General features: G+C 45.3%; 1 protein-coding gene across 3 annotated transcripts in view; it reads right to left on the bottom strand.

Moving 5' to 3' along the window:
• LYN (LYN proto-oncogene, Src family tyrosine kinase) overlaps positions 1–12,209 on the bottom strand; it is a 111,514-nt gene that overhangs the window by 28,700 nt on the left and 70,605 nt on the right. For all 3 annotated transcript variants that reach the window (XM_060128435.1, XM_060128436.1, XM_060128437.1), the window contains exons 9-10: positions 6,424–6,606; positions 4,324–4,400 (exon numbers count right to left, since the gene is read on the bottom strand). In XM_060128435.1, coding sequence (XP_059984418.1) covers positions 4,324–4,400; positions 6,424–6,606 — 260 coding nt within the window. The remainder of the gene's footprint in view (positions 1–4,323; positions 4,401–6,423; positions 6,607–12,209) is intronic.

The following is a 12,209-nucleotide window of genomic DNA, read 5'->3' as shown; positions in this document are numbered from 1 at the left end:
TTATTTGTGGGTGGGGGGAGGTATGGAGGGGAGCCTTGAGCTGGCCAATGAGATCCTAACTTATCTTTTAGATTCTTTACAGACAGACAGAATGAGGAGACCCACTCATTGGCAAGTACTCCAGAAACTTCCCCAGGACAGCCCCCTCCAGACACTTCAGACCCCATTTACCGCCAACAGACTGGTGGGTTCCAACTTAGAGTTATTACAAGGGATCCCCAGGCTATATGCTGTTTTCTTGGTCAGTAGATACCGTAATGAGGGCGGACCCAGAAGCTCTGATGTCAAAGGCCTTTGTACTAAACTGGCCGAGAATCACATGATGGTAGACTGAGGTATCCTACCCGCCTTGCTTTCCCAAGTTCCAACTTAAATGTGGCTTAAACTTTAACACTGAGGGGCAAACTGTATCTTGAGCGTGACCGCTTCGTGATAGAAAAATCTACATCTTGGTAATAGAGATTTTTTTGGGGAAAAAAATGCTAAAGACGTTATTAATTCTGATAATCAAAATCCGTAAAAGGGGAAAATGCGTATCAGCATAGGGTCAGGTGCAAAATCATCACGGGGCAACTCTGCTCACAGAATGACAGCGGGGTGCAGAGGAGAGCAGCAGTTATCTACAGTCAGAGGAACCACGATGGAGCCCAGCAATTCTACCCACTTTTCTGTAACCTTGGGCAAGTCCAAGGTAAAATGTATTAAAATGTATCCTCATCTGTAAAATGTATTAAATAACAACATAAATGCTTTCAAGGTTGCTGGGCTCAAATTTAATGATGGAAGCGGAAGTGTTTTATTATCTAGAAAGAGTTAAAGAAATGTTACCTGCTGCCATGATTATAACAACTTTGATTCTCCCGTTTTTATTACGGTTTTACTCACACCTAATTGTCCATTTCGTTTTTGGTACTTTTGATACGTCAGGGATGTTGCCTCCAGAGGCCAAGAAATGCTTTGATTCCCTGGCCTGAATCACAACATGATTTATCTGACTTCCATATTGCAACTGTGAATTTCCCACTTTTCTTCCTCTCTGTTTGACAAGTCTACGATTCCATTTCTGCCTCTGCTGAAGGGAATTCCCACATATTTCACCCCCTCCTCTTTCCAGGTTCATTTTTCTTCTCTCACATGAGGCAAGGGCTGGAAGGGAATTAGGCAAAGCCTCTCTGCTCTGAAGTTATCAAACTTTCTTTGCAAAGGGGCCATTTTCCTCCTTGAGCGCAAAAAGGCCAAGATGGCTTCATTTAATACAGGAAGGAAGGCACTGGATAGGGCTGATTTAGTTGGGATTTCTTAATCTCCATTAAGTGGAGAGGAAGGCGGGTGTGGCCTGAGACATGGCTTGGGGGGTGCGGATTATACTGGGGCTCCGAAGAGCCTTTCAGAACTCATCCTGAGACAGGAAGTGATGAAATCAGCTCTCACGTGAACGATCACGTGCCCTCACCTCCTTCCTGTCTAGATGGGCCCTCAGGGAGAACAGGGAGCGGAAAGGAGCATGGGGAAGTAGGTGGTGGCCAGAGGGAAGAAGAGGCCGGAGGAGAGTCCGGGAAAAGTCCCAGCGCTGCCCCTCCCGTACCCCTCCCCGCTCCTATCTCCCCCATTTCCTTATTCTTCTGGAGCTGGGAGTCAGTCAACTGGTTTATTTCTACTCTCAGTCTCCCATTGCGAAAACCTGCTGCATTGAACTACAGTTTCTTGTGAACACTCAGTTTCCCAAATCTCTGATGCTACTGGCAATGCAAATGGAAAAAGGAAAGTGTAAACGTATTTTACAGGCTACTAACTGCTGGAGTTCAAACACCACGTGGACTCACCAATTCTTCTACTTTACCCTACTTCCACTCTAAATAGTCAAGTGGAGAAAAGGGGTAGGAAAGGCTGGATTATTAGGTATCTGGGTGTCCTGTGTCACCTTCTTATTTATTTATTTCTTGCCACACCACACACGTGGAATCTTAGTTCCCCCACCAGGGATCGAACCCACGCTCCCTGCATTGGAAGCATGGAGACTGAACCACTGGACCGCCAGGGAAGTCCCTGTCCTGTATCACCTTGGGCCAGCTTTATTCATATTTACTATTCTTGAGTTATTCACTATGGGAAAGCTACAATGTTAATTACCGGCACAGGATGCAGAGGAAAAGGAGAAAAAATTCAGAGATGACTTTCTTTGTATAGAGATCATTTCAGAAAGGCACATGAAGACGGAGGAGTGTTGGTTACTGCCAGTCATAAAGGGAACAGGCGGTATGCCAGTGGGATGGGGCAGCGGGCATGGTGAACAGGGGAGCAGATGTGTGTGGTATATGATCTCTCAGACTGAGACCGGGTGCACAGGTCCCGCCCTCGTTGCCAAGGTGCAAGGCCCGTCCAGTATTATAATAAGAAAAGCCACAAGCAGATGAAACAGATGATAATTAAGGGGCAGCAGGTCTCACGCGCTCCCCCTTGAGGGAAGGGCTGGGGAAGAGTCTGGGCAAGGTTTGCACCGTGAACAAAGACAGACTCGAAAGGACACGGATTCTGTTGTAAAGACCATGAGTTTCGTGCCGACCCCACCTGCCAGGGCCTTTCTGAGTGCAGCTGTCTCTCCACGGACACTCAACACTCCTGCACTTAAAACTAGATGTTGTACCCGGCAGTCACCCGGCCCTTCCTGGAACCTACAACCTGAAAGTCACGCTCAGTGCCAGGCTCTGTGATAACTGACTTTGCGAGTTACAAAGGTTTAAAAAGCAACTTTCCCCCCCACCTCGTTTCTGTTAGAAAAAGTTAACCTTTGTAGTAATAGAAGTAATTTAAAAGTTAAAGACTAGAGACGGAGGCCTTGACTTGAACCTAAAACCTCCAAAGATGTCAAGGTTTTATGAGATAAGCTATACAAAATCAAATACAAAATGCCCACATGACAAGATGAAGTCCTACTCAGGTGTAGCACATGCCCCAACATGCTAATTTCCACCCTACAGAATGGTAGGCACAGATCGGACCCTTAGGACTGGGGCGGGGATGACCACTCAGGCCTCCAGGCCACGGGCCCCACTCCTGCACACCCCTGTCAGCCCCTTTCCCTTTCTGGGGAGCCTTTACCACACCCTCTCAACGCCCGCATCCAACAGGGCGAGCGGAGGGCCTCGTTCATCGGTGCCAAGAGTGACCCAAGCTTTGACTTTAACCCTCAGCACATCCCCTTGAAGCAGCAATGACCGTGCCCCTCGGACGAGCGAATACACTGACACAAGGAGGCAAAGGCCTTCCTGACAGTAGCTACCAAGTGGCCGAGCCTCGGCACCAGCTCCAGTCCAGGACGCTGGGCTCCGGCTCTGCCCCGGACCCTCTGCTGCACAGTATGTGTTCTGGGTCTTCCTCAAAGTGCTTTACCCGTGGACTAACTCATCCCTTCAGCCTCATCTCCCCAAGAAGGCCTTGTCAATTTCCCAAGTTTTAAAAGAGGGTCTGGGGAAGAAATGGGCACAAGAAATGTAGACCATAGTGACCCCCCTTTCCCAGAACTTCTAGAAACTTCTCATGCTCCTTTGGGCTTTATGGTACGTGGTCTTCCCAGCATGAACCACCCATGACCAATATCAAGAGACAAGCAAATCGCTGAACATGACTGACGGACACAACGAAACCCTGCAAAGTCAGTAGCTGGCAACATGCAAATGTGCATTTCCTTGTGACGCCAGGCACAGGGCTGGGTTTCTGGGTAACTTCCCTCTCCTCTTAAATACACTTCAGAAAACATCATGTGATTCTAAACTAAACAAATCTGCAACTTTTAGGCTAGTACTAGAAATGCTATAAATGAGTATTTCTCAGAATCCTAAAGACACACCCAACAAGAAGGAGTGAAAGGGGGTAGAGAGGGAAGGAAGACAGTTCCTCTGTTGTCGGGAACACTGAGGACTTAAAAGCGTCAGTACTTTAGATCAGTAACTTAAACACCACAGATGCAGCACTTGGAAGGTGCTGTGCTTCCACCCTGTGGAGTTCTTCTCCAAAATGCCCGCAAAGTGATCAGCTCAGTCATGCTGTTCCTATCTCTCGTGCAGAAATGAATACAAGTATAAAGAGGTGGACCTGGGTCGGAGACAAGGGCATCCAAGTCAACACTCGACACGTGCGCACACACATTCCAAGGGCAACACCCATCGCCGCCTCCAAAGACACATCCTTTGGGAGATCTTTTTGTTATCACCGCTACTGGGAAACACGACGCAAAGGCCTTCTCCCTGGAAGTCCAATTCCATCCCGAGTCTGAAATAGGGAGGTTTTGCAAACTTACGGCATGCCGGTTTTTTCATACTTCACCTGAGCAGAGAAGTCGATCAGCTTTGGAAGCAGTACTTTGCCCCCTTCGTCGCTCTTCAGGAAATCCAGCAAACTGCCTGTTGATAGAGGAAGGTCGTTAGTGTAGTTCAAACACACAAGAAAAAAATCCAGACAAAATTCAAAAGATCATTCCTACTGGCAGGGCAGGGTGGGGCGAGGGGACCACGCAAAACGACTGCTTTGTAAATCTGTGTGGTCACAGGTGCCTTTTCCTGACGTGGGTCAAACCCAGTCCCCTTTAACCTGTCTCCTTTGACCTGATGTGAAATGTACCTGAGCTCCAGGTAAGAAAAGGTGACGGTGGACGCTGCTTTCTTGCTACTGAGCACTTCGTACCTGCCACCACGCTACACATCCTGCAGCACCTGATCCCCAGAGCTTCTCTGGGACAGAAACCAGCCAGTCCTCCCAGGCGGCCTGCCTGTGTCCACAGCAGCCACTCAGCTGGGCTACTGCCCTCCGTGTCCAGCACGGATCTCAGCCATGCCCCAGGTGCCCAATGAGTATTTGATGAACCAACTGCGCTTTGGAGGAAAGTGAGACCTTACTTAAAGGGGCGTGTGCCCACAGGCAGAGTCTCCTGCTTCCTGGGGCTTTATCTCTAAAACACGGCCTCCTTCTTCTTCTGGAACTTATAGTGCCAACCTGAGGGTAGGCTTGGGCAAGTTCTGTACCTCATCTGAGTCCCTGTCAAGAGGGTAGGTCCCAGGAGCTCTATCAGAGTCCGCGGGAGGACAGGTTTAAAGCACGTGCCAGGGAGCTGGCAGGTAGCAAGCGCTCAGTTAATCCACAACGAACACTGCTCTAGTTAAAATGGATAACCTACTGTCCAAGGTTACAATGGATACAAGGACCTACTGTATAGCCCAGGGAACTTTGCTCCATGTTATGTAACTACCTAAATGGGAAAAGAATTTGAAAAAGAATAGATACGTGTATATGTATGATATAGCTGAATCACTCTGCTGTACACCTGAAGCTAACACAACGCTGTTAATCAACTATCCTCCAATATAAAATTAAAAGTTAAAAAAAAAAATCCACAACTCAGAACAGTGGTACTTAGCCCTCAGACTGCTGGGAAGATTGAGTGAGATCCCCCAGGGAAGACACCGAGAGCAGTCGGACATATAGTAATTGCTCAATACAAGGTAGGCACCGTTATCCGGAGAAACTCATGTTTACATTTATGATTAAGAAATATTAGTAATTAATTAATCCAACAAGTATCTACTGAACTCCTGCTTAAATGTCTGATCCTGAGCCTGGCTTCTGGGTTGTCGCAACCTAAGCCACAGGCAATTGGGCTTCTTTAAAAACAATGTTCTTTATTGGAAGGACTCGGAGGGACTAATATTCTGAAATATTAACATATATTAAATAAGAAAATGTAATAATCATCTATCTAACCTATTCTGCTATGACATACACTGTAATCTCCATCCTGCAGGAGAACATTCCTAATTCTGGATTATGGCCCATGTGTCTCTTCTTCCTTCATTCCTGCTGAAGATTCTTTAGAAATCACTTAGCAGTTTATTAGTATTTCTACTGAACTGGAGGAAGAAGGATGGTGTCACCCTCATCTGAAGGTGACAACAATGGGAGAAAAGATGGTAGCTTGAAACCTCTTCCTCAGGGATTCTGTGATGACACAGGAATTTGACCTTGACAAGCTTTAAAAATATTCACATTTTGAAGTGACATCCTGAACATTTAGATGACACTAAAGAGGAAATGGAACTGGTTTTGACATTTTGAGAACTCACATTTTGAACCTATAACAGTAATACTCTTACTTGATACCCATATTTACTTATCCTGGGGGCTGACTAGGTATGGGGTACGACTCTTGGAGCTAATACGTATGTGGAGACAAGTGCAGAGAAGCTAGGAAGACGACAGATCCACTTTGTAACAGGTGACTTCCAGTGCGGTGGTTTACGAAAAGGCTTCGTCTTCCTATACGTGCTGATGCTTTGGGAGTGAGCCTGCCGTGTTACAATTGGAAGTATGTTTAGGTGTTTTCCTTTTTGAGGGTCTGGCCTTCACAAGCAGGGGCCGGTGGGTGGCGCTCACCCTTGGCCATGTACTCGGTGATGATGTAGATGGGCTCCTCCTTGGTGACCACGGCGTACAGCCGCACCAGCTTGTCATGCTGCAGGGTCTTCATGAGGTTGGCCTCTTCCAGGAATGCTTGCACAGACATTGTGCCTGGCTTCAGGGTTTTGACAGCCACTTTGGTACTGTTGTTATAGCAACCTAGGGAGAGAAGAGAAGGGAGGCCGTGGTTCATCAAAAACTCCATGCAGACTTAGAAGGATATTTAGTTATAGACAGAAGAAACTTCTACGAACTCTACAGTGTTAACGTTATCTAAAACCTGTATATGTAACATTAGGGGCAGCTGGGTAAAGGGTAGATGGGAATTCTCTGTACTATCTTTACCAAAAAACCCCTAGGATGATTCTGAAATCAAAAGGTTTTTTATAAAACAATGGTAAAATAAAACTCCATATATGCACTGCACCATTTTCTCTAATTAATAAAATGTTCTTTATCCAAAAAACCACACACACCAAAGCTCTATATACTCCTACGTACACACAAACCCTGACAGTGGTCTGGAAGAAAATACACCGAGGACTGGCTTAATTATGGGTGATTTAAATTTTGTCCACCATACCTTTAACTCTTTACCAAATTGACTGCAATGAATATGTATTATTTTTATAATCAGAAAAGAAAAAGCTTTGCACTTGAAAAAAAAGTACTAACTTTAAAGTACAAACAATACACTAGAGTCAAATAAACATTTCCCAAAGTTTTCAAAGAGAACTGGATTCTGCGTGAACGAAGGGCTCTGGGCTGAACTGTGTGGGGACCACGGCCCGCCCCACCCGCTGTGCCGGGAGATGCAGCGCGAGTGTGACAGTCCATCAGGGAAGATGCCTGTCTGAGTCGGTTAACTGCAGCATTCCCCACACTTCTGACCCCGGAACACTTCTTCGTGTACCTTTTCACACCCCACAGAACGTACTTCGGGAAATACTGCCTCTACTTAACCTAGTGCCCCCAAGGTACCACTTTTCTGGGACCTGCCTCAATGATGTGCTTACGTTCCAGCTTGATTTTCTCCTGGGAAAGCTTTTTCTCAGTGGTTGGGAAAGCTTTTTCTCAGTTTGGAAAGCAGAAGTAGAGATAATCACATGCCCCTTTCCTTTCCTTTCTGTTTCCATAGTCCTCTTAGAAGTACAAAAAAGGGTGAGGAAGGAGGAAGTGGCAGCTGGTCACCACCACGAGTCATCCTGCAGTTCACCTCTACCTGGTGGCTTACAGCCTGATAGCACCTGCCCCAAGAAAGACACAAGTCTAAGGAACGGTGATGTGAAAATGTCCAGTCCCTTTTCAGGTCACACGATTATTAGCAAATATACAGCTTACGCTCGGTGAAGATCAACAATGCTGGTTGGTCTTTGGGTGGCAGAATTTGGGGCGGCTTTGACTTTCTTTTGTTCTCTTTTATTTTGATTAAATTTGTGAATGAGTATATATCTTCCTTTTTTTTTTTTTACAAAAGGAATTATTTTTAAAAAGAAAAGGAAGTATGTTTCTATTTCCACACCTTCCAATGGGTAAAAAAAAATATTAGTTTACAGCTAACAGTCAACTCTAGTTAGTGATTTTTCTTCTTATCGTTAATACAGCTTCTTCTGCTAAAACTTTTCCTTTTATATTCTCCTTTGCTTTGTATTTAGTAGAAGCTTTCCATGCCTTACAGAAAAATGAAGAATGCAGTATATAAAATAAAGTAAGCGTGGGAACATATGGAGAAGACAGTAATATAAAGCTGACAAAATATTGTTCTAGTTCATTATCACAACCTACACAAAATAATGGAATTATGAATATATTAAACTGATTTCCATCTCAATGCATAATTACAAACAGTACGACCTTTCATGGCTGTAAAGAGTAAATTTAAAATAAATCCCACCAACAAAAGTCCTTTTAGGGGCTTCCCTGGTGGCGCAGTGGTTGAGAGTCCGCCTGCCGATGCAGGGGACGCGGGTTCGTGCCCCGGGCAGGGAAGATCCCACATGCCGCGGAGCGGCTGGGCCCGTGAGCCATGGCCGCTGAGCCTGTGCGTCCGGAGCCTGTGCTCCGCAATGGGAGAGGCCACAACAGTGAGAGGCCCGTATACCGCAAAAAAACCCAAAAAGTCCCTTTAATATTACATTTGAATCAAAAAGGTTCCATTATAATTTGTTTAAGAGTTCATAAATAGGTCTTCATTTACATCGATATATCCATGGTAAAGTACAGCAAGGCGTAACAAGAAAATATACCCTCTTTGACATATAAAACTGACACAGGACTAGTGTCCAGAATATATAAAGAATTCCTATAAATCAATAAGAAAAACAGGCAAAAGCTTGGATGGGCATTTTAAAAAGAAGAAATTCTAATGACTAACAAACTTGTGAAAGAAACTCAATCTAATCAGTAATCAGCGAAATGCAAATAAAGCCACAGGGAGAAACCACCACCCAGCAAGACAAAAATGACCAAGTCTGACAATCTTGAGTGCTGGTAAGTGCCGGTCCCTTGGCAGGGGAGCTGGGGCAGTTCCTGCAGCTCCTTTCCTGGGCTCTTTTCTGAGCATCAGTGACATTCAGTTGTAAAGCTCCTGTCTCCAACAATACCCTCAAGGTCCCTCGGAGGATGTAGACAGAGCAGACTCCTTTCTAGTGCAGTTGTGTTGAGTGACCACCCACCCGGGCTGTGCCGACCCGGGGCCCACATCTACCCAGTACCACTGTGCTGTCAGGAAATGGCACACTGCCGACCCTTGTACGTTGCTGGTGAGAGTCTAACCCGGACGAGAGCTTTGGAAATTAAGTCGGCAGCATTTCGTGGAGTTGAAGATTCATACACCTGTGATCCAGCAAAGCCACTCCTGGTCATCCAGAGAAACTCATGTTCCCTCGCACCAATCAGCACAAAAACGTTCCCAGTAGCCTTGTTCATAGTAGCCAAAATGTGGGAGCGACTCCAATGCCATCGATAAACAGTGAGAAATAGGTAGGATTCCTTTACATGAAGTGCAAAACCTGGCAAAACTAAACTATACTGCGGACACACACCCCGATATTCAAAAATAGCAGAACTACAAAGAAAAGTCAGGAAATTATCGCAAAGTCAGAAGAGCAGCTGCCTTTGGGGGACAGGCGGGGTTGTGAGCAGCAGGGGGTGAGTGGGCGCTTCGGGCTGCGACCTCAGTGGTCACCACACAGGTTTTCATGTTGCCATTAGCTACGAAATCCAACATTTGTGTGCTCTGCACCTTTCTGTCTGCTTGTTACATTACATGGCAACCAAAGAGAAAGGAACAGAACTGCTCTCCCTTCGTTGTCATAAAAGCCATGGGACTCATTCAGACTTTCACATAAAATAAAATGATGGGTAAAGGATGAAGAGAAAAATGCTTTCCAAGCGTAGGGGGAAAAGGTAGCAGGAAATACTGCAGCTGCTAAAGATATTAAAAATGCTGATAAAGAGTTTGAGATGAACAGTGACTAAAACAGCTGTGTCAAACACAGCTCCAGGATGGCAACAGCTTCCGCCCTGCGGCCTCTTAGGGCTGTGACATTTGCACGATACGGCAGGTTTCCACCTGCACTGAAGGCATGATTTTTATTCAGCGCTAAGGATCAAATTGTACTTTACCGAGATAGTCCCTGGTAGTGGCAGGTTCACACCAGTCACAGAGATTTGGGTTTCATTACAGATGGAAACATACCCATCACTATGTATAAAATAGACAACAGGGACCTACTGTATAGCACACGGAACTCTGCTCAATGGTTTGTAATAACCTAGAAGAGAAAAGAATCTGAAAAAGATTCTTATATGTAACTGAATTGCTTTGCTGTATACCTGAAACTAACACAACATTGCAGATCAACTACACTTCAATAAAAAATAAATAATTTTTTAAATAAGTAAATAAATAAAAAGGAAGTTGCAAAGCGATTTTAAAAAATCTGTTGAAGGTAGGAAATAATTTCGTGTGGGTACTGCTCTCTGCCACAGGTAAGGAAGGCCGAGAAAGCTCCAACTCCAGGTGTGACTAACGTGCACAGAAGAGCCGAACTACCACACAGCGGAGGGTGGTTTTACGCAAGAGGCATAGAGTTGATTTTAGAAGGTGGCTGGTGAGTCATTTCAATGCAGCTGGCTCCTGTGGAAATCGATCAAGCAAAGTTCAACGCAAAATCAGCTTCCTTTCTTTCCCAAAGTCTCTTCAAAGACCAAGTGGCAACAGGAAACATCACCCTTCGTGTCACAGATGGGTCAGTTCCCTGGGAATCCAACAGCCCACTGAGGAAAACGTGTCTCCAAGCTAGATGTCAGAGGATCACCGGGACAAGAGGAAACAGCTTGAGGGAGAAACTCCTTTCTTTTATTCCTCCCACCCCGCTTCCCCCCCGCCCCCCGCAACAGACCACTTCCTTGTATTTGTCTACGGTGCTTCGGACCAAAAAACCCACACAATAAAGTGTGCCTGGGAGTCTATGAGCCACTTCTCACGCTTGACGAAAATATTCACTGACTTAGTTAGCAGGGTTACAATGTTTAATTTGTTGTCCTTTTTATATCAATGAGCAAAGCCAGCCAGCTTATTCCTTGAGAAGTAAAAACTAAATTCTGCAGCTCTAAATTGCACAGACATTGCTCTTCATGGGTCCCTCGGTCAGAATGAGACGTGCGGACACACACGGGAGAGGGGCATCCTGTGACCTGCTTCGCAGCACAGCACCCACCAATATTCTTCTGGTTTTATTCGCCAGCATTCCTCTGCTAAATGCATTCAACAAATTGACCTAATTGCAGTGGCTAAGGAAGAGCTCCCTGGCTGGTAGCCAGAATCACAGACCCATGCTTGCACGAGATCCCAGATCAAAATTTTCTATTGTTTTCCTTTCCTCTTCTTTCTTTTCCTTCCTTCCCTCCCTTTCTTCTTTTCTTTCTTTAATACAAAACTAGAAGGAGAAAGGCACAATTAAAAAACAAACAACTTTCGATTGCAATATCCTGGCAGTGATATTATGCCATAGTTTTGCAAGATGTTACTATTGGTGGAAACTGAGTAAAGGCTACATGGGACCTCTCTGGATTATTTCTTTTATATATACGATAGCTTTATTGAAATATAATTCATATACCATATCATTTTCCCATTTAAAATATACAATTCGGGGCTTCCCTGGTAGCGCAGTGGTTGAGAATCTGCCTGCCAATGCAGGGGACACGGGTTCGAACCCTGGTCCGGGAAGATCCCGCATGCCATGGAGCAACTAAGCCCGTGCACCACAACTGCTGAGCCTGTGCTCTAGAGCCCGCGAGCCACAACTACTGAGCCCCCGTGCCACAACTACTGAAGCCCGCGTGCCTAGAGCCCGTGCTCCGCAACAAGAGAAGCCACCGCAATGCGAAGCCCGTGCACTGCAACTAAGAGTAGCCCCCGCTGGCCGCAACTAGAGAAAGCCCTCATGCAGCAATGAAGACCCAACACAGCCAAAAATAAATAAATAAATAAATTTAAAATATACAATTCAGGACTTCCCTGGTGGCCCAGTGGTTAAGACTCTGCACTTCCACTGCAGGGGGCACGGGTTCAATCTCTGGTTGCGGAACTAGAATCCCACATACCGCATGGCATGGCCAAAAATATTAATATAATAAAATTAATTTAAATAATTTATTTTAAATAAATAAAATTTAAATAATGACTTAAAAATAAAATATACAACTCACTGGCTTTTGTATATTCAGATCTGTGGTACCATCACCACAATCAG

This window comes from Lagenorhynchus albirostris, chromosome 17, assembly GCF_949774975.1.
Source record: "Lagenorhynchus albirostris chromosome 17, mLagAlb1.1, whole genome shotgun sequence".
Taxonomy (NCBI): domain Eukaryota; kingdom Metazoa; phylum Chordata; class Mammalia; order Artiodactyla; family Delphinidae; genus Lagenorhynchus; species Lagenorhynchus albirostris.
Note: the sequence above shows the minus strand (reverse complement) of the source record. Positions and strands in the feature narration are given on the sequence as shown.